This window comes from Lagenorhynchus albirostris, chromosome 21, assembly GCF_949774975.1.
Source record: "Lagenorhynchus albirostris chromosome 21, mLagAlb1.1, whole genome shotgun sequence".
Lineage (NCBI taxonomy): Eukaryota > Metazoa > Chordata > Mammalia > Artiodactyla > Delphinidae > Lagenorhynchus > Lagenorhynchus albirostris.
In genome coordinates, this window is record NC_083115.1 from 34,855,509 (window position 1) to 34,881,708 (window position 26,200).

The following is a 26,200-nucleotide window of genomic DNA, read 5'->3' on the forward strand; positions in this document are numbered from 1 at the left end:
ATTTATTTAGGCTCGTTTTAGAAAGTGTTCTGTGAGTCCTTTCTTTCTCTATCCCTCCCTCCAGCAGGTTTACTTTCCTGGTTATGTTTGACATAAGCGAAAGATAAGATTAGTTTGCCCCCCTGGAGAACTGACCCGCTGCCTGTGGCCAGGCTTGACGGTACCCTTTATTGGGGAGGGGAAGGATAAGGAAGTTCGCACACACGTCCAGAAAAGAAATCAGTCTGTACCACGTGATCGGGTGTGCTTGTGTTTGTAGGAGTACATATTCTCAAATAGAGCAAATCCACGCGTAGCTATAAAGTAATATAATTACTTTTCTTAAGTGAAATGTGAAGATGTTCTGAAGGCAGTTCATAAAGGGAACTTCCGAAATGGTTTTGTGCAGGAAATGGTACGATTAGAACAGCTCTGCGGTCTCCCAAGACACCTACTTGAAAGGGCGGTAATCATTTGTGTGCGTAAATCCTCCTGTGTTCATTACAAACCAGTCTCTTTCATCCCGGAGTCATTTTTCTGAGTTGGGTTTTCTGGTTAAAATACTTTCTTAATTTCTCATTTTTTGAATTATATGCAGTAAATGATTTTAAAGCCAGAGAGAGAGAGAAAGAGAGGAGAGCTCATGCCTCGCCGTCTCTGTCTCTCACATTTTAATCTATTTGTATCTTATTATGATTTTTTTCCCATCCCGCAGGCATTTCCTATTCAAAACAGGAACAGGGACAACGCCACTGTTCAGTACTGCAACCCCAGGATACACAATGGCATCTGGCTCTGTTTACTCGCCACCTACTCGGCCACTACCTAGAAACACCCTATCAAGAAGTGCTTTTAAATTCAAGAAGTCTTCAAAGTACTGTAGCTGGAAATGCACCGCCCTGTGTGCTGTAGGGGTCTCAGTGCTCCTGGCAATACTTCTGTCGTATTTTATAGGTAAGAACACATTTCTAGAACTCTATTTGTTTGGTCAAGGTGTGTATTTGGAGGTTATATGTCATGGGGGAGGGGCTGGTACTGATATATGATAAATCGCAGAGTATTTTAAGTAATTTCCATCATACGTAGATAGATGGAAAAGCTGCCTTTGCATGAGGCACGAGGTCTGTCTTGGACACACAGTGGAGTGTCTGTGTGTGTCGGATCTGTCCCTCGTGAGATATGGGCAGCTCTGTGGCATTTCATGTCCAGGAGATAATTGATGCGCTTGTAGGCGGAATGAACTCTGTGCAGGAATCTCCTTCAGGGCAGTCGATAGGAAGCTCTCTGCTCCTTGCGATGTTACCGTCTTTCAGCCAGCTCGGCTGTCTAAATGTAAAACCCATCGCTCAGGGCCATCCTCTTGCACTCAGGAAACTCTCCAGAGAACCGACCGTCCATAAAACAACGGCTGGATCACACGCGCTCCTCTGTGTGGGTTTGCCAGCTTTTCCGACGTGGTATCGATCATGGTTTTTGTCACCCAAATGATGGGAGCTGCTAATAGAAGTTGTAAATATGCCTTTCCTCTAACTGTTTCAGAGCATAGATGAGCGTTCACACTATTGGAAAGTTGCTTATTCAAGTGTCAGAAATGACCACATCTGACCTTGATCTGCTTCTAAGTGTAGGGCAAGGCCCGCCGCATCGAAGTGCAAATGGTGTCCACTGAGATAAATCACAGGCTGTGTGTTTTGCCAACAAGAACAACAGCCAGTGATGCATCCTCAGGTGTACAAAGTGATGTGTGATGCCCCATGAAATTCTACAGCTGAATAAGAGCATCACAGGGCTGTCTGTAGAATGGTATGACGCTTTTGTGGTGAGCCAGTTTCTATCATTAACTACAGTACTCCTTAGTTATAAATGATGTCCTTTGGAAAGTGAAATAACCATTTTGAGTCACGTCATTTAAGAGGAAAATAGACTTTTAGAGCATGAAGGGAGGAACTTTAGAGATAATTGAGTCAGGGCTGGCAACTCGGTGGCATGTGGAGTACTGTGACTTCCGATTCTTTGACCGTGGTCGACATTGCTAATGAATCCGGGCACCCTTTCCCACTAAACCTGCACACAGCCTCGTTATCGTCATCACAGGGCTTCGTACAGCCACTGTCCATCAGAGATGAACGCCAGATGAAACCTTTCTGTCTTTTTTCAATCTAAGTTAACTCCCTCCTTGTAAAAGTGGTCAAACCAGGTACCAAAGGGGTTGCCACTTGGCCGAGATCACACACTAATGATGTCCTGCTGTGCCGTTCCATAACACTCGAGGGACACGAGGAAGGTCACAACAAAAATCTGTGTTCACAGACAGATTTCTAGTATTCAGCTAAAAACTATCCAGCCATTAAGAGCATCTCTTCGGGTTACTGTATACATTACTTGTACTTGTCAGCAGCGTGCTGCTGAAGAATTTTAAATGGTTTCTGAAACGCACCGGTCACAAATGGGATGTAAGAAATTAAGCATATGTACTTGTATGGGATTTTTTTTTTTTTTTTTTTTTTACTATAGTACATGCTAAACGGATAGATATGTACTATGCACGGTCAGAGTTCAGTGTCTGTGCTGTGGATGTGTGGTCAGACATCCTTTCTGATCTTAAGTACCTGTGTCCTACCAGTTGTTAAATATTTTGAATATCAACTCTGATACCAGTTAATTTTATTTACATTGCGTGACTAGGAAGGAAAATACCATTTTAATGTGAGATCACATCCCTATTATTTGTGAGCCTTGTACTCTCTTTAAGGATCCATCAGTGAATATAATTGAATATCAGACTAAATAAAGCCTTAAATGTTCCCCTTTTTTTCATATTTCCTGTTTTGACTATTTAGTGGTTAGCATCCCACTTTACACCTACCAGTACCACTATCATAAATGTCTCCCTTTGACTTTATCTTTCCCCACATGGAAACATACAAATTATATAATTAATATACTCACGTACTTTTGTTAGTTTAACAGATATTTGTTGAACATCTGTTAAGATTCAGTTACTGTCCTAGAAATTAAGCTGATACAATCCAAGTGTTATTAGCCAAAAAATTACTTTTATCATCAGAGAATTATCTCATCATTTTATTGCTTTAATTAAACACAAATATACTTAGAATTTTCACTGGTCTTCCTGTACTTCAATAACTAACACTCTAACATAATGGTTTTTTGTTGTTGTTTAGATCAGGTAAAGCATTTCATTTCTGCATCAGTTAGCATGATAAATCCTTTTGAGAGTGAAGATACTGCCTTTACCCTTGAAAAAAAAAAAAATAGGACACTTCTGTCCCCGGGAAGGCTGTCCTTTTCTATTGAGTGTGTGCGTAAAGCAGAGAGGGAGATCTGTCCGGCCAGATCAGCCTGATAGCCCCACAATCAATGGGAGACCAATGTCATCATCACACTGACCTCACAACCTTCAGCAAAAGGGCAGGCATCCTTAAATTGTCTTGTTTCCATTCCCTTAGAGGTCCCCTTCCCTCATATTGACTGTCAATATAAAGTCAAAGCCTTAAGAAATAAGTAAAATAAAAGGCCTGAGAAATTATTTCTCGCCTAGAATTTTCTTACTCACCTTCCAGTAAGGTCATGAGAAGTTATGAGATACTGTAGCGTTAACAAGTCTCTTCTCTAAGATAAAATTATCTCAGGATAGCCAGAAAGGGAGGAAGGGAGGGGGACAGACTTTTCTGTTTGGTTGTTTTTCCTATCCCTATAAAAAATTTCAGAGACTAAAGAAAGGCCAAGAAAGAAAGTTAAAATTAATTCCCATAGGTAAGTGTTATACCTTTGCACAGGTAACCACTGCTAACTCTTTGGTGTCTGCCCTTTCAGATATTTCGCGATGCACATATACATCTACAGTCCCATATTTTTAATTCATTTTGTACCAGACTTTCTCATTTATCATTCATTAAACATCATTTAGCAGCTTTTTTTTTTTGCGGTACACGGGCCTCTCACTGTCGTGCCCTCTCCCGTTGTGGAGCACAGGCTCTGGACGCGCAGGCTCAGCGGCCATGGCTCACGGGCCCAGCCTATCCGTGGCATGCGGGATCCTCCCGGACCGGGGCACGAACCCGCATCCCCTGCATCGGCAGGCGGACTCCCAACCACTGCGCCACCAGCGAAGCCCTAGCAGCTATTTTTAATTAACCGGTTTCCAGGGGGCTTCCCTGGTGGCGCAGTGGTTGAGAATCTGCCTGCTAATGCAGGGGACACGGGTTCGAGCCCTGGTCTGGGAGGATCCCACATGCCGCGGAGCAACTAGGCCCGTGAGCTACAACTACTGAGCCTGCGCGTCTGTGCTCCGCAACAAGAGAGGCCGCGATAGTGAGAGGCCCGCGCACCGCGGTGAAGAGTGGTCCCCTGCTTGCCACACTAGAGAAAGCCCTTGCACAGAAACTCAGACCCAACACAGCAAAAATAAATTAATTAATTAATAAACTCCTACCCCCAACATCTAAAAAAAAAAAAAGTTCTCAAAAAAAAAAAAAAAATTAACCGGTTTCCAAAAAATGCAGTGACTGTTTTCTTATGCGCGTGTGTGTGTGTTTATATGTGCAGCTGGGTTCCGTCGATCAAGTCTTTGGTCGGAATAAATTATTTGAAAGAAATTTTCTGTGCCAAAGGACCATGGCCAAATTACCCTCAGTTTACACAACTACCAGTGCCCCTTAATATCAGTATTTGTAATCCTTGGCAATCTCTTAAATTAAAACATTTTATTGTTGTTTTCATTTATTACTGGTAGTGCTGAATATCTTTTCAAATACTTATTGACCATTTGTATTTTTTTAATGTATGTGTAGGAATAGTGTAGTTTCCCCCATGTTTCTATTGCGGCTTTTGTTCTTTTGGGGGGGCAGTTACACATGTTTATTAAGGATATGAATCATTTGTCATATGTTATATACTCTTCCGACTTATTATTAACTTTGTTTTTGGTTGTCTTGCCATATACCATATAGAATTTTTTAAGTAATCAAAGTTATCAATTTTTTTCTTTGTAATTGCTTTTTAAAAATATTTATTTACTTATTTGGTTGCGCTGGGTCTTAGGTTGCGGCCTGCGAACTCTTAGCTGCAGCATGCATGTGGGATATAATTCCCTGACCAGGGGTCGAACCCAGGCCCCCTGCATTGAGAGCATGGAGTCTTAACCACTGTGCCACCAGGGAAGTCCCTTTCCTTTGTAATTTCTAATGTTCGTGTTATGCCTATAAAATTCTTATTTGCTCCAAGTATTATTTTTTAAGTCACTTAAATTTTCTTCTGGTACTTTTATGGTTTTTCAGTAACCATTTTTAGGTCAACATTTTTCCGGGCACTCCACTAGGTGTTAGAGGTTCAAATTAGCCCTTCATTCTAGAAGCTGTCAGTCAAGTGATAAAGACATGTACACAAACACACTTTTAACAGGACGTGCTTTCATAGCAACTTGATCCGAATGAGCAAATAAAGAAAAGGAAAGGAAAGAAGGACACACCTACTCCTGGCTGAAGATGTTGGAGTAAGACTTGATCTAGCAGGTGATATTTGAAAGATGCAGAGGAGTTCAGTTCACTAGATTTGACCTCAGAATGATTGGTGGGAGATGACCTTGAGAAGAGGTCATCCAAGGCGTGGAGAGGCAGAAGCGTGACACGTCCACAGTGGCGTGCGTGGAGGCTCGCGGTGTGCCATCCCTGTGTGGATCACCTCGTTCATTTCCACAGCAACGCCGTGAGTTATCGTCTCCGTTTAACAAATAGGAATCTACTGCCTAGAGAGGCGCTTCACCTAAAGTCACATAGCCAGTGAGCAATGGCAGCTGGACTGGGAAATACCAACCACCCCAGGACACTGTACTGCCTCCCATGGGGTTTTTGAAGAGCTGAAAATAGGGAAGAAATGAAAGCATAGCAATGAAAAAGGATCACATTTATGTTTTTCAAAGATTGCTCTAGTGGCATCCCTGAATGTGTAATTCGAAGACGTAAAGTCCAGACTCGTGCTTTTCAGACTTAAATTTGCCTAGGAATCATCGGAGGATCTTGTAAACGCGTGTTCTGATTCAGCAGATCCAGCGTGAGAACTGAGAGTCTGTATTTCAAACAGGCTCCCAGGTGATGCTGCCGTGGTCCGTGACCAGCACTGTCAAATGTGATGCTTAATGACGGAAATGTTTCTACACGGTCCAGTTCAGTAGCCACTAGAAACATGTAGCTGTGGAGCCCTTGAAATGTGGCTGATGCAACTAAGGAACTGGAGTTTAAATTTTATTATTGTTAATTAATTTGCACTCACAGCTACATGTGACTGATGGCTACCATTTGGACGGTACAAGTATGGACAACCTCTTACAAAACTAGTCTAAATGAGAGATCATGAAGCCATGTTGGGATAGGGAAGTGAGCAGAATTGAGAAAGTGTAACTGACTCATAATGGAATAGATGTGCCACGATTTATCATATACCAATTCTTGAAAATCAAATGTTCAGGCCCGTACATGTGGCAGACCTCTTTTCAGCAGAGTCACATGTGATTTTCTTTAGATCACTGAGCTCCCAATTAAAATCATTCTCTGCTGCATTAATGTTTAAGTTGATGTTCCCTTGGACAATGAAAATTCTGATTCCCAAACACAAAGGTTGAGTTCAGTGATACAGACCTTTCCAAAAAATACCTGTCCCACTTTTTCTGGGCCCTAATTTACTCATTCTTCTTCTTTGTTTCTAAAATCAGAAAAGTATAAAGATGGGCAGTAGCCAACAGTTGTTCACCAAAGAATGGGTAGAAAAGAAATGGTCTGTTGGTTACTACTGCTTCTGCTTTTGCTTCTGCGCGGTTACAGAATGAGAGGGTGTCTTGATTATTGCTCTTTACTCACAGAATGCTCTTTTCCCTGTGGGGGAGATACCCTGAAATTTTGATGTTCTACACATTGAAATATGTCCAGAAATCATATCATGAAGTGTAAACGTTACTGAAGCGTTATTAAATACAGATCAAAATGTGCTGGAATTACTATGTTAACACCAATTAAAACTGCAACAAAGTCAGGTCAAACTTCAAATAACACCGTTATGGACATTTAACCTCATTAACATGACCATATACTAGCAGAGTATGAAAATCCACAGAATTTCCCCTTAGAGTAGTACCAAAAGTATTTGCGCATGTAATTTAAATCTAAGGAAAACTAGAGAAAAGAAAAATCGTACCAAAATACATTATGCTAGCATATTTTCTCAACTTGGGACCCTTTGGGCCAGATTTATTCCAACCAGTAATCCCTATGGCAAGGTTTTTGTTTATCACAGCTTATTGAGATATAGTTCGCACACCATATAGCTCATCCATTTAAAGTATACACTTCAATGGCGTTTCATATATTCATACAGCTTTGCAACTATCACCACAATCAATTTTCGAGCACTTCCATCACCCACAAAAAACCCTATATCCCTAAACACACACTGCATATTGCCCTCCAAAACTCCAATAGTTTTTTTTTCCCACAGAAATTGAACTTGTAAGGGAGTGGTTTGTGGGCTCATTTCCCAATGACAAGAAATAACTCAGCATTGTTTTTCTCGTGAACTTCTGACATAGGCTGCTAACCAGAGAACTACTCACATTTTCAATACCCCTTTTCAGAAATACATACGTAGTTATTTATTTACTTTGAACAGCTGCTACCAACCGATTCCTAAAATAGATGTTGTCATATGTCTGCTAAAAAGGCTATTTAACAACATAAGCATTCCCTAGATCAAGCAAAACATAACCTGTTGAATCCAGGTTCATGGCAGTGATGATTCCTTAGCAGTTGTCTGTCCTACTTCTTTGTCTGTTTGGATTTTATGAACATTTTTGCCTCGCCATGTACCTTGAAATTGATTATGGTACTAGCTATATATACGCAACTCAGAGTCAGGAGGAAAAATAAGCCAGCCCTTTATGCTTCGAGAAAAGTTAACCATTTAAATGTAGATGGCAAAATAAAATGTGTTGTGACATTCTTTTTCCTTTTTGGACATGTCTTTATAATAAAAGCGCTGCTTTATTAGGTTCTAGAGCACAGCCGAACAGTGAATTACATACCATTTCTCACTACAGCTTCTTCCCTTAACTCCTAGTTGCATTACTTTTAGAAGATGCATTTTGTCTGAGATAGAATGGTAGCATTTTAATACTAATGTGGCGTCATCCAATGTAGAAGAATATATCGTCTGTATTTTAGAGAACTGAAGATTGTAAACTAAAAATTTTTAATCAATATATCAATATTTTATTTTATCCTTGGATACATAAAATTAAGAACATTTTAAAACCTGATTCAATGGTGAATGATGGCTCAGAATAAAACAGTTTACCTCTAGGAGAGGAGGAATATAATAAAAACATACTCCTGCAGTCTTCTGAGTCTGTAAATTCAAAAAGGAAAAGATGTACTACAAAGCCAGTCTAGACAGTTGTGTTTTTTTCTTTATTAAGGACAGCACTTTGTATAGGTGAAAGTGTGCTTTCACATATGTACACCGTTTTAACACCCACAGAAGTTTTGGCCATCTTGTCATGTTTGCACTCTATCCTGACTTTCAATATGAACTCTATTAATTTGTAGAAAATATTAGTTTTCTATGTCTAGCATATCATATAGAAAGCTAGAAAAAATTGAGAGATCACTTAAAAGTCAGTTCATGCTCCAGCCAGCTCTGTATAATCATATCAGTGACTACTGAATTGAACCTAAAGTGGGAAAAATCAATATATTGTACACCCAGGGTTTTTTGACGTTATAAATTTTTTCTTGCTATTTATTAGCACAACTTAAAGATGTTTAGTTTTAAGTTGATCTTAATATTTATTTATTACTCTAGAGAAAAGGGAGCTCACTACCAAAATCAGGAAATTATACAAATGTAGAACATACGCTCTTCCTCTCCTCCCAAAAAATAATTTATTTACTCTTAGCTTGATATGAGTTCAGCTAAAGTAAATAATACATGGGAAATACTAGAAACAGACTGTATTTTCCATTCAAATATAAAAATCTCCCTGACTTGAAAAACGTCCAAGGGCAGCAACAAGAAGCAGTAGCTTTAAAGTCAGCTGAACTCCAGTTTGTGCCGTACGTAAATATCTTGTCTGTGAAATATGGGGCTGTTTTCTCTGTTGTAGGATATCGTTTTTGCAGAATGTAGCAACGTCTCCTGACTAATGACAAATGGAAAGCAGAATGCAGTATTTACCATTTCAGTGCTATGTTGCATAAATATTTAATTGGTGTTGCGTATGTCATTTGCTTTTACATTAGTGGTACTGAGAGCGGTGTGCTCCGAGAGAAATATCTACATACAGAGGAGCGAGAGGAAAACTAACTGGCATATATGAGGTTAAAAAGAGAGCTTGATAGATTGCTAGGAATCTTAGGAATGAATTCACCATAAAAACTCTACATTCCATTGAATCTATATTCCAACAAAGGTCTCATCCTCAAATAAAACAGATCAAAGAAAATGCCAATGTGTATAGACCCTTTTTAGTTTATTGTTCCTACTTCATTTTAGAATGTCTAGAGACTACTCACACCTTGTCCATCTTCCTTTTTTTTTTTTTTTTTCTTTTTTTTTTGCGGTACGCGGGCCTCTCGCTGCTGTGGCCTCTCCCGTTGCGGAGCACAGGCTCCGGACGCGCAGGCTCAGCGGCCATGGCTCACGGGCCCAGCCACTCCGCGGCATGTGGGATCTTCCCGGGCCGGGGCACGAACCCGTGTCCCCCGCATTGGCAGGCGGACTCTCAACCACTGTGCCACCAGGGAAGCCCTGTCCATCTTCCTTAAAAATAAGATTCCACAGTTTCTTTAGTGGCCTAATAACATAATACCAGATAAGGAAGTGACCCTTCATCCATCCATCCATCCATCCATCATTCATTCATTCAGCATTTATTTCTTGAGACACCGTGATGGATACCGCAGTGAACAACACAGTCCTTGCCGTCTCAGATTATATCTTAGCGAATGCAAACACTGAGCGCCTAATTATAATCATGATGACTAGTTAAAAAAGAGAAATAAATGTAGAAGACTAGGACAGTGCATAAAACGCAGTACTTACTGAGTCTGAGCATTAGAGGAAGGTTTTGCTGCTAAAACCAGAATAATAAGTAGAATTATGTGTTTTGAAAAATGCTGACAAAAGGACAAATTTTAAGTGTCACCACATAAACTTAAATGTGGCCCCAAAAATCAGTTCTCAGGAGTATTAAAACCAATATATTGTGATATAATAAAAAAATCTAGATGTGTCTGAGGGAAAATAAGTTACGATATTCATTGATTTTCTTTGTCGAGTTAGTCTGGCTAGAACCCTCTTGGTAGTTAACATCCAGAAGTGGAAAGAAATGTTACTTTGGATATTTGGGGTAACTAGATTTAAAATTTCCATACGAATTTATAGTCTGTTTTTGTTTGTTTCTCTCCCTTAAGTTTAGATAACATACTTTCATGCTTTAAGATTTTATTTACAAAGCATACCCAGAAAATAATTTTAAAACTGTTAAAAGAAATGATATCTCTGGCTTCTTTTCCAAACATTCATGAGTACTCTATTAACCTATTTTGAAGGTATTCTTAAACCACGTGTTTCCATATGTCAGAAGTTGTTTGGAGACAGAGATCATGTCTCTCTGCATTTGACAACCAAAGAGGTCGGCCCATCCAATTTCCATTATTGAGTCGGGCCTAGAAGCGGAAAGAACGTTACTTCGAGACCCTTCCGTTGGCCAGTTTAAGCACACATCGTACAGCAGGGTCCCCACGCCCTGGGCCGTGGACTGGTGCCAGTCTGGGGCCTGTTGGTGAGCGAGCGGAGCTCCACCTGCCGCACCCCGTTGCTCCCTGTCGCTCGCATTACCACCTGAACCATCCCCCCCGCCCCATCCATGGAAAAATTGTCTTGCACGAAACCCAGCCCTGCTGCCAAAAAGGTTGGGGACTGCTGTCATACAGTGAATCAAAGAACAATTATATTTTTTAGCTAGAGCCAATTCTGTATACTACTAATTTGTTTTGGGGGAAAATCTTCCGTGTTTTTAAAGATAAGAACTTCCAGTCTTTTCCTGAGCTGTTGGATTTCATCACTGGTGACTTATCCAGGTTTCCAAAGAAGCTCGTCCTAACGCTTCTCTCCTGGTGGCTTTCTCCATCCGCGAGGCTGGCGTGGCGTTGGCGGACTCTCTCCTGGGCTTGTCTTTTCTCCCTAAAGCTTTAGCCACAGGCTGATCCTTTCGGTCTGCTCCTCTGCTAGTGAGCTCTTTCTCCCCTTTATTGCTTTCATTTCCCAGGGCTGTAGAAGGGTCCCCAAGGCTCCCTAGAATGTACTGCATGTAAAGCTGGGACATGAGGCCCTTGGCTCTGAGAAAAAAAGACGTTACAAGTGCTTTTGCATCTTGCAGATTTTTATTTGTTTTTCCCAGGCATTGCCTTTCAATTATTTCCAGTATCACAGTCGATTTAATTCCATTAAACGTAGCAAGAATCAAATATCCCTCCTAAACACTGAATTCACAGAGAAGAGTATGACATAATCTTTACCACAATGATCTTATGTGGGAAAAAATGATGTCAAATTTGAATATCACATTACAATATATTTTTAGCATGCTGTTCATAAGTACAGAGCCTCAAGGCAGGAAGATTTGAGTCTCTAATCCCACCTCTGTCACTTACTAGCTATTTGATCTTGAGCAGGGTACTTAACCTCCGTAAAACTGGGTTTCCTCATCAGTGTAAACAAGATTAGTAAAAGTAGAGCTCTTCGGAATATTTAATAAAATAATTATTAAAGGACCTGCTGTATAGTACAGGGAACTATTTTCAATATCTTGTAATAACCTATAATGGAAAAGAATCTGAAAAAGAATAGATATATATGTATAACTGAATCACTTTGCTGTATACCTGAAACTAACACAACATTGTAAATTAACTATACGTCAATTTTTTAATGGTTAAAAAAAAGAAAAAATAATAATTACTGTGCCTATAAAAATGTAAGTGCTCAGTTGATTTTAGTGATATGATTATTCCTTGTGACAACCTAGTAAACCAAATATTATTATCCACAGTTTTTAGAAAGAAAAGCCTTAGGCCCAGAGATCAGTGACCTGTCTAGCGTTAAAGCCAATCAGTGTTTAAACAGGGACCGTGATCCAGGTCTTTCTATTTTGAGTCCAGAACTTTGTTCCACTATATCATAGGGCATTGTCTCTCATAAGATTTAAGAACTTACAGGTGGTGCATGGACAGGAGAATAAATGAGATGGAATGACAAACTGGGATATATATTCCCTTTTGAATTCTTATTCTGTTATATCAGATCATGTCACATGGGAAGATCTCAGTAGATGTTCCCATGTCATGACACCTGTCAACACTTCTTTCACAAATAAAGAACGGTTTTGCTGGCAATAATTTCTATGTAATTTTAATAACATAGTTTACAGTTTACTCTGTTTATTCTTAGTGTTGCCTTCTGTTTGTACTTATTTTTCCTTTAAGGTAATACTGTAAAAATTTCATTTTAAAATAAATGTATTTAAAGTTTTAAGTCAGTAATCTCAAGGAAAACTAAATTAAATATACAAATATAAAAATATTTATTTATAAAATAACAATACCATAGAAGGTTCACAATTATACAATAAGGGTGACAAGCACGTTAAGAAAGTGCATAGGGTCACTGCTGAGTGGACCGAAAATGCTGTAGGTCTTTGCCATTGGGTCTTTTAATTTCATTCTGGCTCCTTAATCTTTTCATTACCTACATTTGTAGTTTTAACAAGCTAGCTTCATGATGTAGTTTGTGAGCCTATGTGAGTTCCATAGAATTTGTACATAAAACCTAACCATATTATTTCAGTCATTTCAAATCACAAATTTTACCAGCATTTTTTATTTTTAGCGTAAAGCTCTTGTTAAATGCATTTTACTGCTTCAAAGAAATTCCTTATGGTCTCAGAAAAGAATCACATATAGAGAAGCAATACATGTTGAAAGTGGGAGAGTGGGTCGTTTATTTTTTAGGAAAGGAGCCTGAGACCACCACATACAGAAGCCAGTGGACAGCAAGAGCAGTCTCCAGGAGATCACAGGTGACCTCCTCTGTATGTTGCTTTGAAATAAATTTCCACAAATGCTTCATAAATATCCATTACTTATAGTTAAGTTCATAACTGAGGAAAACTGTTCTCCAAGTGAGCCCTGATGAATGGGGAGCACCTGGGACGCTGGCTTCCTGAGATCTTTTCCAACCCTGCCTGATGAGTTGAGATGGTCCAGGCAGACTGATGGGATGTGTTGAATTTACCGCTACCTATGAGGTACCGGAAGTGGTGACATGGACTCTGCGTCACTCTGCTATCACAGGCACAGAACTTGATGGGGCGACACTGACTAAATCTTTGTTGATGAATATGAATGTGAACAACACACTACTTGAGCTGGTTGTGCCTGGATTCCTGGAGGGTCATTGATTTTGTTAAAAGTTGTTACTTGATAACCAAACGCATGCGTGCTCACGCGTGCGCACACACACACACTCACAATTCATATTCTGTCTTTCAAATGTGACTTCTCAGGGGAGAGTGGACTATTATGAAAGGGATGTTTTGAAGGGAATGTTTTTCTGGATTTTGCCGTAGTTTAATATACCAACCTTCCTCTAAGAGTCTCCATATACCTAATAGTTGGATCTTTTAATAATGATGATTAAAGTGTCTTAAAATTTAAAAGAGTTGTAATTTTCAGGTCTATTCCACTTTTTCCAAAAGGTCAAAACAAGTCAAGGAAAAATTGTATGCTTAAGTAGGTCATTAACATCCCATATACGTTTGTTGCATAAAAGTAGGATATAGCTCTTAAATAACCTTTTCGGAAGAAAGGAATGCAGATGAAAATTGAGTCAGTACAACAAGCCTTTGAACAATGAGCAGGTCCATGGGGTTTCAATCCAATGGTGAAGCTGCTAATAACTGTCACTAGTGAATCCTCTGTTACAAGCATTTCGTGATAACAACAAACTCAGTATTTTGGCAAGCAGGGAATAGTCTATAAATCATGTAAATGATTTCGTTCTGTATTTTGAATGTTCTTGGAATAGGTCCTCTTGCCATATTCTTTAACGTTGACAGCTGTTACCTCAAAGATTCTCTAGCTATTGATAATGACTGGCCCCTTTGGGCAGTTAATCATGATGGTGAACACTTTACTCTTTCCGTTCATTTGGAGAAGGAATGCTTCTTTCATTCAGAGAACAGAACCTGAAAACAAGAGGAAACTAATGAAACACTAGGAAAACAATCTGTTTTATAAATCCCGACTTAACTCCCTTGGTGACAGAAACAACGGCTTGATTTTCATAAGCCTCTGTCAGCTTCAGCGCTGGCTGTCAGGGCAGCTGCAATTGCTGTTTACTAAGCAGCATCTTTAAACGTATTACACTGAATCTACATAGTAAAGAAAGAGAAAAGGCAATGAAATTTAAAAGTAGAATTTTTTAATGTTATCATTTTCAAAAGAGCAGGAGTCTAATATTCTGGCAGAAACACACCTGCAGAGCTGAATCACTGTCCAGGCTCATCCAGACATCTTGATAGCCGTGATTGTACTTTCCCATGAATGACAATGCCAGGAAAGGATAGAAAGGAAAAGGGCACAGTATAGAAATATAACCTATCAGCAGGCATTCCTTACTTCCCTTTCCCCCAAACACTGTTACTTCATAAAGCCTGTGGTTTGCAGTATGTCATCTTATAATGCTCAGAGAACCTTGCTACGTCAAGTGTTAGTTCCTTTGAATATCAAAATATCCTATAGGTGGAATAATTCCTTTTTTTAATGATAATTTGAGCACATATTAATATGAAAGCGTTCAAAAGAAATATTGACTTTAACCATATTTGGGTCAACAAGGTATAGACTGTTGAAATAATATTAGCCTTAAAACTTAATAACAGGGCTTCCCCGGTGGCGCAGTGGTTGAAAGTCCGCCTGCCGATGCATGGGACACGGGTTCGTGCCCCGGTCCGGGAAGATCCCACATGCCGCGGAGCGGCTGGGCCCGTGAGCCATGGCCGCTGAGCCTGCGCGTCCGGAGCCTGTGCTCCGCAACGGGAGAGGCCACAACAGTGAGAGGCCCGCGTACCGCAAAAAAAAAAAAGTTAATAACAAATAATAAGGGGTTCGAATGCCAAAATACTGCCTAACACATTCCATCAACATGTATATGAACACAGCAGGAAATCCAAAACAAAAGCTAATTTATGGAAAACTATGTATTCCTAATGACAATTTAGACCAGTAGGGGTCCAAGTTACAAACTGCAATCTTTACATGAGATGCTTCCATTTTACATTGAAAACTTGGCTGCACTGTGGAAGCATGTATCAAATCAAATCATTGCCCTATATTTAAGAGTGTCCTTCTTATTTTTTCTGTAAAATCTAATCATTGTACATGTGCGTCATGTATATTTATGTATTCATGAAATTGAAACATAAAGTGAAGAAATCTTGCTTTCAAAACCCAAGATACCCAAGGAATCGTACGCATAAACTGATAGTTTGAGCCCATGCAATTTTACTTTACCTTAAAGTGAAAACAAAGGAGCAACGGCATTGGTATTCTAATATATTGATATCTTATTGATGCCAGATGGTTTTTTTTCCTATGCTCAATGATTTAGCCTAAATATTTATTTATATTTTAAAATATTATATTGACATATCATACAATATAAATCTGGAAGAAACCTTTAAGATCGAGTGCAAGCTCTTCAGATTTTTATATAAATAAGATATCTAAGCCTCAGAGAAGCCCAGGGACTTGCCAAGTTTCCACAACTAGTTAGAGCCAGAATTGAGACTTGGACCCAGGTCTCTTAATATAAGCTAAAGGCTCCACAAGATGCCACAGACCATCTATGTTGAAAACTGTTCTTAAATAAAAAAGATCAGATTCTGATTTTCTTTTCCTGCAGCTTCTGATAACATGTTCTTAATGATTCTTTCTCAGAAAGAGAACTTTGCGGGGGGAAACGTACCATGGTGGTTGTGAGGTGAATTATAAGACAGGAAAGCTTTAGACCTTAGCTTGCTGAGATGAACTTTAAAGGTTTTGGAGGCTAACCAACCCCAAGTGCACTGCAAACACTTTCAGGATACTTTTTAGCTTAGTTTTTCTTATCAGAATCTGGTTCTCATGTTATCTCATGTTTTTTGTCTTTGTGATAATGTCTGCTTGATCTTGTAATATTAAATAGCATTTAACCAATAATGGCAGGCCTGCTAAGAGCAGTATTTTAAGTTGCCAAAACCTCAGAGTGTACCCTTCGGGGTTCTGGTGGCGTAAGCTGGGTTCAGGGTTCTGATGGCAAGGGTACTTGCTTCTGTGTTCGCTTCACAACATCCCCTGTAATTTGCTCCAAGGTTCTGGCAAATTGCTGGACCATGTCACCAGCTGTCACCACTCCTTCTTCCCATTCATGCTTGGCAGCATCTGGGGCGCAGGCATGCCGTAGAAGTAACGGTAGCTGTGCCGCCTTCGGTGGCATATGGTCCCCAGAGACAAGACCAAACTCTGGCGCCTGTGCTCTCCACAAGGAGCTAAAAATGGCGCTGCATTTGCTCCTTGGTGATATATAATTTCCTTTAATTATACATTTTGGTTTCAAGTCTTCCACATGCTGGCTTTTAAGTATCAAACCAACATATATCGGTTAAAAACAATGGCATGCCCTTTCTTCTATGGCGAGGAGGTGAAATAGCTAGAATACCGTGGATTCCTCTCATCTCCATCAGCCTTGAAAAATAAAAGGAATGGAAATTTCTCTCTCTTGAATGGTCCTTGAGCCCGAAAGAAAATTTCTTCATAAAATTTCACTGGTAGATATTCACCATCATATTGTCTCAAAATTATTTCAGTTAGTGAGGTTTTTTAATTAACATTTATAGAAAGAAAAAAAAAAAGGTTACGGAACGAATGTTTTTGAATGACATAAGAAATATTTTAAACATCTTGAAATTGGTTATAATCTAAGAATAACGGGAAAAAAACTAAGAAGATGGGTGGTAGTATAAAAGTGTGCTCACGAATTTTGCAGATGACAAATGCCAGATACTACAGCTGACTTAAAAGGGTTCTGACTGGGAATCATCGTGGAAGTCCATGTTCTCCTGCCTTGAGAAAAGGGAGGAATTGCACTAGGTGCCTTCTAAGACTGCTTCTGACTGTCACCAGTCTCAGATTCTCTGTTGTCACCCCTATTTCTCAGGAACCAAGCTACAGAGAGCCAGCCCTCTAAGAGCAACTCTAAGCAAAATATTGAAAAAGCTGAGTTACATATTAAATTTTCCCCATAACTGTCTTCTCCCATTTTCCACAGCTAACAGCCTGTACTTTTTATTCCCTTCCCCCACAAACTTATCTTTTTCCCATCAAAGTACCTATGTTAACCCCCAGCTGCAACGATCCATTTCTGCTTCTCCTACAACCCCCCATTCCTCACACAGCAGAAGGTAAAAAATTTATTCACATATAAGGTGTTATGTTTAAGGTACAATAATATAAAGTGTTACGGCGGTGTAGAGTAGATATTAATTCCAGGAAGACTTCATAAACAGATGTCACGTGAACTAGACACTAAGGCGTTAGTGAGATCTCGTGGGGCAGAGTTTGAGGGAGGTACCTTAGAAACCAGGAATTATGAGGAACAAAGGCATGGAAGCAAGAAAATTAAGGGCATGATCTAAATGGTAGACCAGCAAATCTGGCGAGCTCATGGGGTCTGTGATATCTTCACACTGTTGTGCAACAGATCTCCAGAACTTTTTCCATCTTGCAAAACTGAAGCTCATTAAACAGTATCTCCCCATTCCCCCCCATCTGCAGCCCTAGTAACCGCCCTTCTACTGGCTGCCCCTTGGAGTCTGACTATTTTAGATGTGGCCCATGTAAATGGAATCAAACAGTATTTGTCTTTCTGTGGCTGGCTTATTTCATTTAACATAATGTCCTCAAGGATCATCCATGTTATGGCATGTGGCAAGATTTCCTTCCTTTTTAAGACTGAATAATATTTTACTGTATATTTATATATATACACGACATTTTCTCTATCCATCTTTCCGTCATTGGACGTGTGGGTCGCTTCTGCCTCTTGACTGTTGTGAATAGTGCTGCTGTGAACGTGGATGTGCGAATATCCCTTTGACACGCCTCTTTCAGCTCATTTTGAGAAATGGGATTCTGGATCATGTGGTACTTCTAGTTTTGATTTTTTGCGGAACTACGAAACTGTTTTCCATAGTAGTCGCACCATTTTACAATCTCACCAGCAGTGCACAGGGGTTCTGATTTCTTCACATCCTCACCCAGCCAAGTTATAATGTTTTTAAACTACCAGTCCATCTGGGAGGGCCGTGGGCTGATAGTCATTAACCCAATATGTGAATTTGTTTAATCGTATTGCTTTCCTTCTGACACCTGAGATTTACACTAGTTTATTCTAGTTATCAGGGGTGAGGGAGGGGCTGTAACAGGCTGTCATACTTGCCTCACCTGCAGCCTCATAGGAAGGAATGCCTAGACGCCTTGTAGAGAAGAGCACCTACAGAGAGGTTTAGGGAAGGTGAAAACATACCTTCTTCAGCCAAGCTGTGTATCAGATGGCTACTTTAAATAAAAGATTTAAGTGTAATATGTAGTTAGAAAAGTGTACAGAACATAAGTGAGCACACCAGTGGAACCACCTCCCAGACAGAGAAATGGAACGTTACCAGCTCTCCAGAAGCCGCCACGGGCTCTCCCAGTCACCACCTACCCCCTTCCCCCTAGAGAGAGTCACTCTGGGGGCTTTTACCTACTTTGGAAGTTTATACACATGGACTTAGTCAGTATTCATGGTTTTGTGAATGTATTTGTGAGATTTTTCCATATCATTGCGTCTGGGATGGGTTCATTCATTTACATTGCTGTGTGGAATTCCATTGTATGATTATTACTCTAATTTGTTTATCCATCTTACGGCCAGAAGGCATCTGAGTTGCTTCCAGTTTGGGGCTATTACAAATATTTCTGTGAACATTCTTGTTCATGCTTTTGGTGCCATGTGTATACATATTTCTTTTTTTTTTAACTTGGAATGTGAATTACAGTTTATTAAAATTAGTGATATTGTTGGATTCAAATTTCTCATCATACTCTTTGATTTCCATTTGTCCTATTTGTTCTTTTTTAAAATTTTTTATTTTATTGGAGTATAGTTGCTCTACAGTGTTGTGATAGTTTCAGTATTCATAGTATTCATAGTATTCATAGTATTCACTTTGTACAGCAAAGTGAATCAGCCACATGTGTACACACATCCTCTCTTGCTTGGATTTCCTTCCCACTTAGGTCACCACAGAGCAGTGAGTAGAGTTCCCTGTGCTATACAGTAGGTTCTCATTAGTTATCTATTTTATACATAGTAGTGTGTATATGTCCATCCCAATCTCCCAGTTCATCCCACCCACCCCCTTCCCCCCTTGGTGTCCATACGTTTGTTCTCTACATCTGTGTCTCTATTTCTGCTTTGCAAATAAGTTCATCTGTACCATTTTTCTAGATTCCACATATATGCAGTAATATACAATACTTGTTTTCCTCTTTCTGACTTACTTCATTCTGTATGACAGTCTCTAGGTCCATCCACGTCTCTACAAATGACCCAATTTCGTTCCTTTTTATGGCTGAGTAATATTCCATTGTATATATGTACCACATCTTCTTTATCCATTCCTCTGTCGATGGACACTTAGGTTGCTTCCATGTCCTGGCTATTGTAAATAGTGCTGCAATGAACATTGGGGTGCATGTGTCTTTTTGAGTTATGTTTTTCTCTGGGTATATACCCAGTAGTGGGATTGCTGAGTCATATGGTAGTTCTATTTTTAGTTTTTTAAGGAACTTCCCTACTGTTCTTTATAGTGGCTGTATCAATTTACATTCCCACCAACAGCGCAAGAGGGTTCCCTTTTCTCCACGCCCTCTCCAGCATTTATTGTTTGTAGATTTTTTGATGATGGCCATTCTGACCAGTGTGAGGTGATACCTCATTGTAGTTTTGTATACATATCTCTATTGGATATACAGGCAGACTTTTGTAGACACACTGGGGAGTTAACCACCATTCATAAGATTTTTTAATATGGAGAAAATGTATTCCAATTCCCAACAAGCAACTTACAAGTGATCTTGCAAAAATACAACCATTTATAGTTGGTAAACATCTTGTATTTAGAAGCCAGTTTTATCACGTGGACAAATTTTGATCATGTTTCCTACTGTCAAAAGAGAGATAAATTAACAATTTGTGTTAAATTTTTAAAAATTTCTTTGATGTGAATGCTCAGTTTTGATTCAGGTTAAGTAGGAAAACAGCACAGTGCATAAAAAGGAATCCTGAAACAGGGTCAGGAGATCTCGTGTCCTGAGTCCTCTTCATGCACTAACTTTAAAAGACACTGAGCGTGTCACTGATCCCCTCTCTGCCTGTGTTTCGTCCTCATACAACAAGGATAATGACCCTGTCACATGCTACATTATTAGAAGGTGATAGATATCAAGGTATTTGAAAATGTGAAAAACACATGGAATGCTTAAATCTACACGAGTACTAATTTCTGTAACTTTAAAATACACACCTATACAGCTTACTTTAAGACTCTTGGAGTTAACCAGAGTAGCCTGTTATTAATTGAATCATCATCATCATATTACTGTAGAAGTTTTCTTTTAAGACAATATGCTATGTGGAAAAGTATTGTATAGAAGGATGGTGATTGGAATACACAAGTGTTACTGATTAATATCTTTCCCGCCCTCAGCTCCAAATACTGTCTCTCTCTGCCTTTGGTTTCCTAGATGTGGTAGAGAAGCATATCTCTAGCCTTTGACCCGCACAGAAGTTACATTCGACTCCTTCCTGTGTGGATTTTCACACTCCACTGCTCTCTGGTAGGATAGAGAGGTGTATCGTGCTGTGTATTCCCTTTATTACCAGAAGGCCTGGGTTTAAGGTCACGGTCCACTGCTTACTTGCTTGGAACCCTAAACTCTCAAAAAGTCTCAGTTTTTGCAGATTTAAAATGAAAAAAAAAAAAAAAACTATTCAACGAAGTCTTTGTGAAGCTTAAATGAGATACCGGGTGAAACAGAAGCACAGCACTTGACACGTAGGTTGTGTTCAATGGATATTTTATTTTTTAAAAATATTGCATCCCAGTGGTCTAACACAAAGGACCCTGTCTGTGGCTGAGAGAATGCCTAGTGTGGCTACCAGCCTGAACCTTCTCACCTAAGCCATCGCCCAGAGGGGTCCAGGGCTCAGCAGAGCACAGAGCTCCCCGCCTCTCCTTGTCACTCTTGCCACACCCTCCATCAGATCCTGCGCAAACCAAGGATCCATTGTACCGTCATGAAGAGTGGCAGCATTGCCTTCTCATGGGTTCAAATCTGCTTTCCAGCCTGGGCATTAAAGAATTGGGATCATCCTTCTTTATTTACAGATGTTATTTTACTTCTCTAATTCTCCCTTTATTTGTCTGCCAAGAGAGCTCATGTAGTTTTATTATAGCAGCTTTCAGGAATTTCTGTAGCACTCTGACTTTGAGTTTGCTGCCTCTCTATCTCTCTCTCTCTCTGTCTCTCTCTGTGTTTGTCCCTGTCTCTCTCTGTCTGTCTCTCATTAACTTTGGAGTCAATCTCACCCTGTATTTACATAAAAATTTACATAAAAAAAAAAGTGTCAAGAGCTTCACTCAACACCAAACACCAAGGCTTTCAAAGTACATATTTCAAAACAGTGTTTAACAAGATATAATATTATTTGGTATGGCTCTCATTATACGACATCCTAAGTAGAACCAAAATCCCATTTTATTGAGATTTTCTGTAATAAAAAATACATCATAAAGCTGTTGCCCATCTGACAGAAAGTAAAATAGCTCCAGACGCAGACATAACACTACTTTCTAACATTTGACGCCTGCGCCTGACGCATGGGCTGTCTCTCCTCTTCACAGTCTATTAAAACCAATAATATGAGCAAATCTATCATCCAGGAAGACTTTCTGTGCTACATGAAAGCTCACAATGATGATACATTATTTTGTGTACAAACTTTGACCCTTTTGGAATATTTATCATTGCTATGCCGGAGTGTGCCCATCAAAACTTGTACTGTGTGCGGACCTAGCACCCATTATTTTACTCCAAAATTGCTGAATTACCTGAAACCTTGAAAACTGTGTGAAGCGATAAATGTTTAGAAAGCTTCTGACATTTTGCCACTCAAACATTACATAATTAATGCAAAATGACATAAGTTATACCTCTTAACAAGTTGACAGTTTGTATGTTGGAGAATTCTATAACCTATATCTTAATCCTTGAAAAAAATCAGTCTTTAAAGGGAATTGCTGGAAAACTGTAATTTAAGCAGGGAGTCATGAGTATATACGTTTGCTACAAATTGTACAGAGTGGATACAGCTATGTTCCTATCTATGTTTAGTATGTTTCTTACTATAGGATGATTTTATATCAGGTATTGTTAACAGAAGAATGTGACACTGGTAATAGAATGTCACCAAGCTGTTGACTCTTTTAAAAAAGTCAATCAGTTATATATAATGCTAGTGGACTTTTCACAAAACTACTTTTCATAGAGCATAACACTGACTAGTCATTACTTCATTATTAATAATATAACATTCCATTTTTAGGCATTTATGTATTTGTTTTATATTTAAATATTTTATTTATTAATTTTTCCTTAAATTACTATACTTTTATCCACAACAGTATTGTGTGACATTTTAAAACCTTAGAAAATACAGTCTGTTTCTTTGACAGATACTTATCGAGACCTACTCAGTAGCAGATACTGTATAAGGCAACTGAGATACACAGTATTGGGAGAGATGCTTCACCCAGTCAGGGAGTGCTTTCCCAAGAAGTTGATACCAACCATCTGAGGGAAGAAGAGGTATTTTGCAGTGGGTGGAGAGCATTGCAGACAGAGGGGACTGTTTATTGAGAGGTTCTATGGTCTGGTCAGGTGACTGCAAATGGTTCAGTAACCTGGAGTAGAGAACAAGTAAATAAAAGACCTATATACTACGGACTGTCCTGCTAGGTGCCTTAACCTATACTGTCCAGAAAGTTTACATCAATTAAAGAAGATAGGTTTATCCAGTCTCGTTTTGTAAGTAAACCTAATGTTTAACAATATTACATCATTTGGGACTTCCCTGGTGGTGCAGTGGTTAAGAATCCGCCTGCCAGTGCAGGGGAGATGGGTTCGATCTCTGGTCCGGGAAGATCCCCCATGCTGCGGAGCAACTAAGCCCGTGCGCCACAACTACTGGGCCCATGTGCTGCAACTACTGAAGCCCGCGCACCTAGAGCCCGTGCTCCGCAACAAGAGAAGCCACCGCAATGAGAAGCCCGCACACGGCAATGAAGAGTAGCCCCCAGTCACCACAAGTAGAGAAAACCCGCGCGCAGCAACAAAGACCCAACGCAGCCAAGGGAAAAAAAAAAAGTGCTCAAAGAAGACAAAAACCAATCCAGAATTCTACACTAGTGAAAACGTCTGTGAAGAATGAAAGTGAAATGAAGATATTTTCTGATAAAAGAAAAAAACTAAAAAAAAAAAAAAAAAAAAAAACTTAAAAAAAATTACATCATTTGTCTAAGGTTAAATCCTAGATTGAGGTTGAACCCAAATCTAACTACATCTAAAGCCTGTCCTCTTTACACTGTACTAATTTTGTTTTGTTACTATATATTGGATATTTAATAAGGGCTTTTTACAGTGATTGTTATCATACTGTCTCTAACAATACTTTTTAAACATGTCTTTCTCCACCTCTCTGGTAAATTCCAACATGTATAATGAATATATACTGTCAAATAGTGTTGAAAAATTCTCCTTCATGACATAGTAATATGACAGTGGGTTTCCCCATGGACACTTAGCCTTCCTTAGGGATTAATTCCTAAACTATATGCTATAGAGCACAAATGAATGTTAAGTGTTAATGTTTAATACGACAATGATTATTATTCTAAATATTTTTAATAAATAATATATAAAATGATAAATTATATTACATTTCTCTTTATAATTATATTGTCTAGTTATGTATTTTCTAAGTATTTTACATCAAGAAAATTAGTAAACACATTTACAAAATTTGTATCAGTTTATAAGATTATCAAACCCACATCAGAAACTCTATATGAAATTACCTGATACGTATGCATGTTGCTTGGTCTGTGCTCTTGCCGAATTGTAAGTCATAAATTTGAAGATTATTTATCTTAAATTTAGAACATTCGAATATTACTATAGTTTGTGCATCTGAATCCATTCTGAACGTTTCATGCACCAAATTCGTCTGTGGGACCAGTTGTTACCTTAATCCAAGAGAATAGCATTATATCTCTTGAGAGCCGATAGATATTGCAACAAAGTGTTGTACATGTGCAAGTGGCCTGTGGTCATGTAAGTTTGGCAAGTACTGCTTGAGAGCATACTACCGCTTACTTAAATGACGGTGCAGAGTAGAACTGGAACAAAGCAGAACAAACAATGATTCGCTCCTAAGAATTTCCCGGTACCAGTTAACTGAGTAATATCAAATCTTTATCAAAGTGCTGCCATGTTGCACTGAGGAACTGTTTGTTTTCTAATTTTTATTATGCAATCGTCTTTGGTATTTCAGAACATGGAAATTATAACTTTACATGTGACTCTTGTTATAAACATATATACCATTTGATATTGTAGCTAGAAGCAGCAGACCTTTAAACAACTTGTATTTTTTTACCCGCAGCAATGCATCTCTTTGGCCTCAACTGGCAGTTACAGCAGACTGAAAATGACACATTTGAGAATGGAAAAGTGAATTCCGACACCATGCCAACGAACACTGTATCGTTACCTTCTGGTGACAATGGTAAGAGAAAGAATTGTGTCCTGTGTTTTTCTTTTAACATCTCTTTTCACATTTCATCTCTTTTAACATTATAAATGAAATAAATTTATTTTTACCCATGTAACATTCATCTTTATATGGGAGAAGGAAAAGTTTTCGGAATTACAAATATTATCTTTTAATGAGTGACTTTTATTCATTTACTTGAAGGATTGGAAATTCACATTTTTATTATAGGAATAATACAGTGCTCTGCCTTCTGGCTAGGCTTTTCTGCCTCTCCTTCCTGCGAGTGTGCATTTTGTTTTATTTTTAGTCTGTAAATAGATTATAATTCAGTGTATCATCTCATATTACCTCGGGTATATTGAGCTTTCTTTGTTCAGCTAGTATGTGGAGTTGGAATACTATCTTCATTTTGTTTTAAAAGCTTTTACATACAAAACACATGAAAGGATTCTCATTTATTGACCTTTCCTCTGCTTGCCCTTTCTTTAAACCTTCAAAAGTTTACACTTTGAACTAACAGACTTTCAAATCAACTGGCTCTGAGTTTAAAAATGGAATTTAAGCGGTTAGAGAATGCTGTATTTCATTTTTTCAGAAAAATATGTACATATGTAAGCATATTTATATCTATTATTTTTATATGTGTGTGTGTGCTTGTATGTATGTCTTGGCATTTGGCATCCTCTGACTTTTTGCAAAATGTCCTAATACTTTATGTCTCAAAGCAACCAGATCAAGACACCTTTTCTGTCACGTGAGAAATACATCCTTTGCCTTTAAGCATTGCCCTGGCTCTTCTTCCTCTTCGTTTCTTCTTATCTGGTACTTTTGTTCTGCTTTGGCATCTCTTATGTTCACCCTCACGTGGCTAGTTTCTTTGCGAGACTAGAAAGAGGCTATGATATATTTATTTGTATTTTTATATATGCTGCTGTGTTACAGGTACCCATTGGCTGTGACTAATGCTTTTACCATTTTTTTTTTGTTCTTTGCTTTCCCAGCTTCTGTTTTATTTTAACAATAACACTTTATGACACTCCTCTTCCTCCTTGGGGAGGCTGAGAGGTTTTATAAGACATTAGATTTTCATAGTAACGATAAATACCGCTACCCCACCCCTGTATGGAGTCTTTTGATACAAAGTGCTATACGGTCCAAAAAACTGTAATCTGGT

The 26,200-nt window shown here is 38.9% G+C and overlaps 1 protein-coding gene across 1 annotated transcript in view; it reads left to right on the forward strand.

Annotated features, from left to right (window-relative positions):
* Window positions 1-26,200, forward strand: part of TENM3 (teneurin transmembrane protein 3) — a 694,478-nt gene that overhangs the window by 535,506 nt on the left and 132,772 nt on the right. The window contains exons 5-6 of the mRNA XM_060136352.1: window positions 695-933; window positions 24,916-25,038. Coding sequence (XP_059992335.1) covers window positions 695-933; window positions 24,916-25,038 — 362 coding nt within the window. The remainder of the gene's footprint in view (window positions 1-694; window positions 934-24,915; window positions 25,039-26,200) is intronic.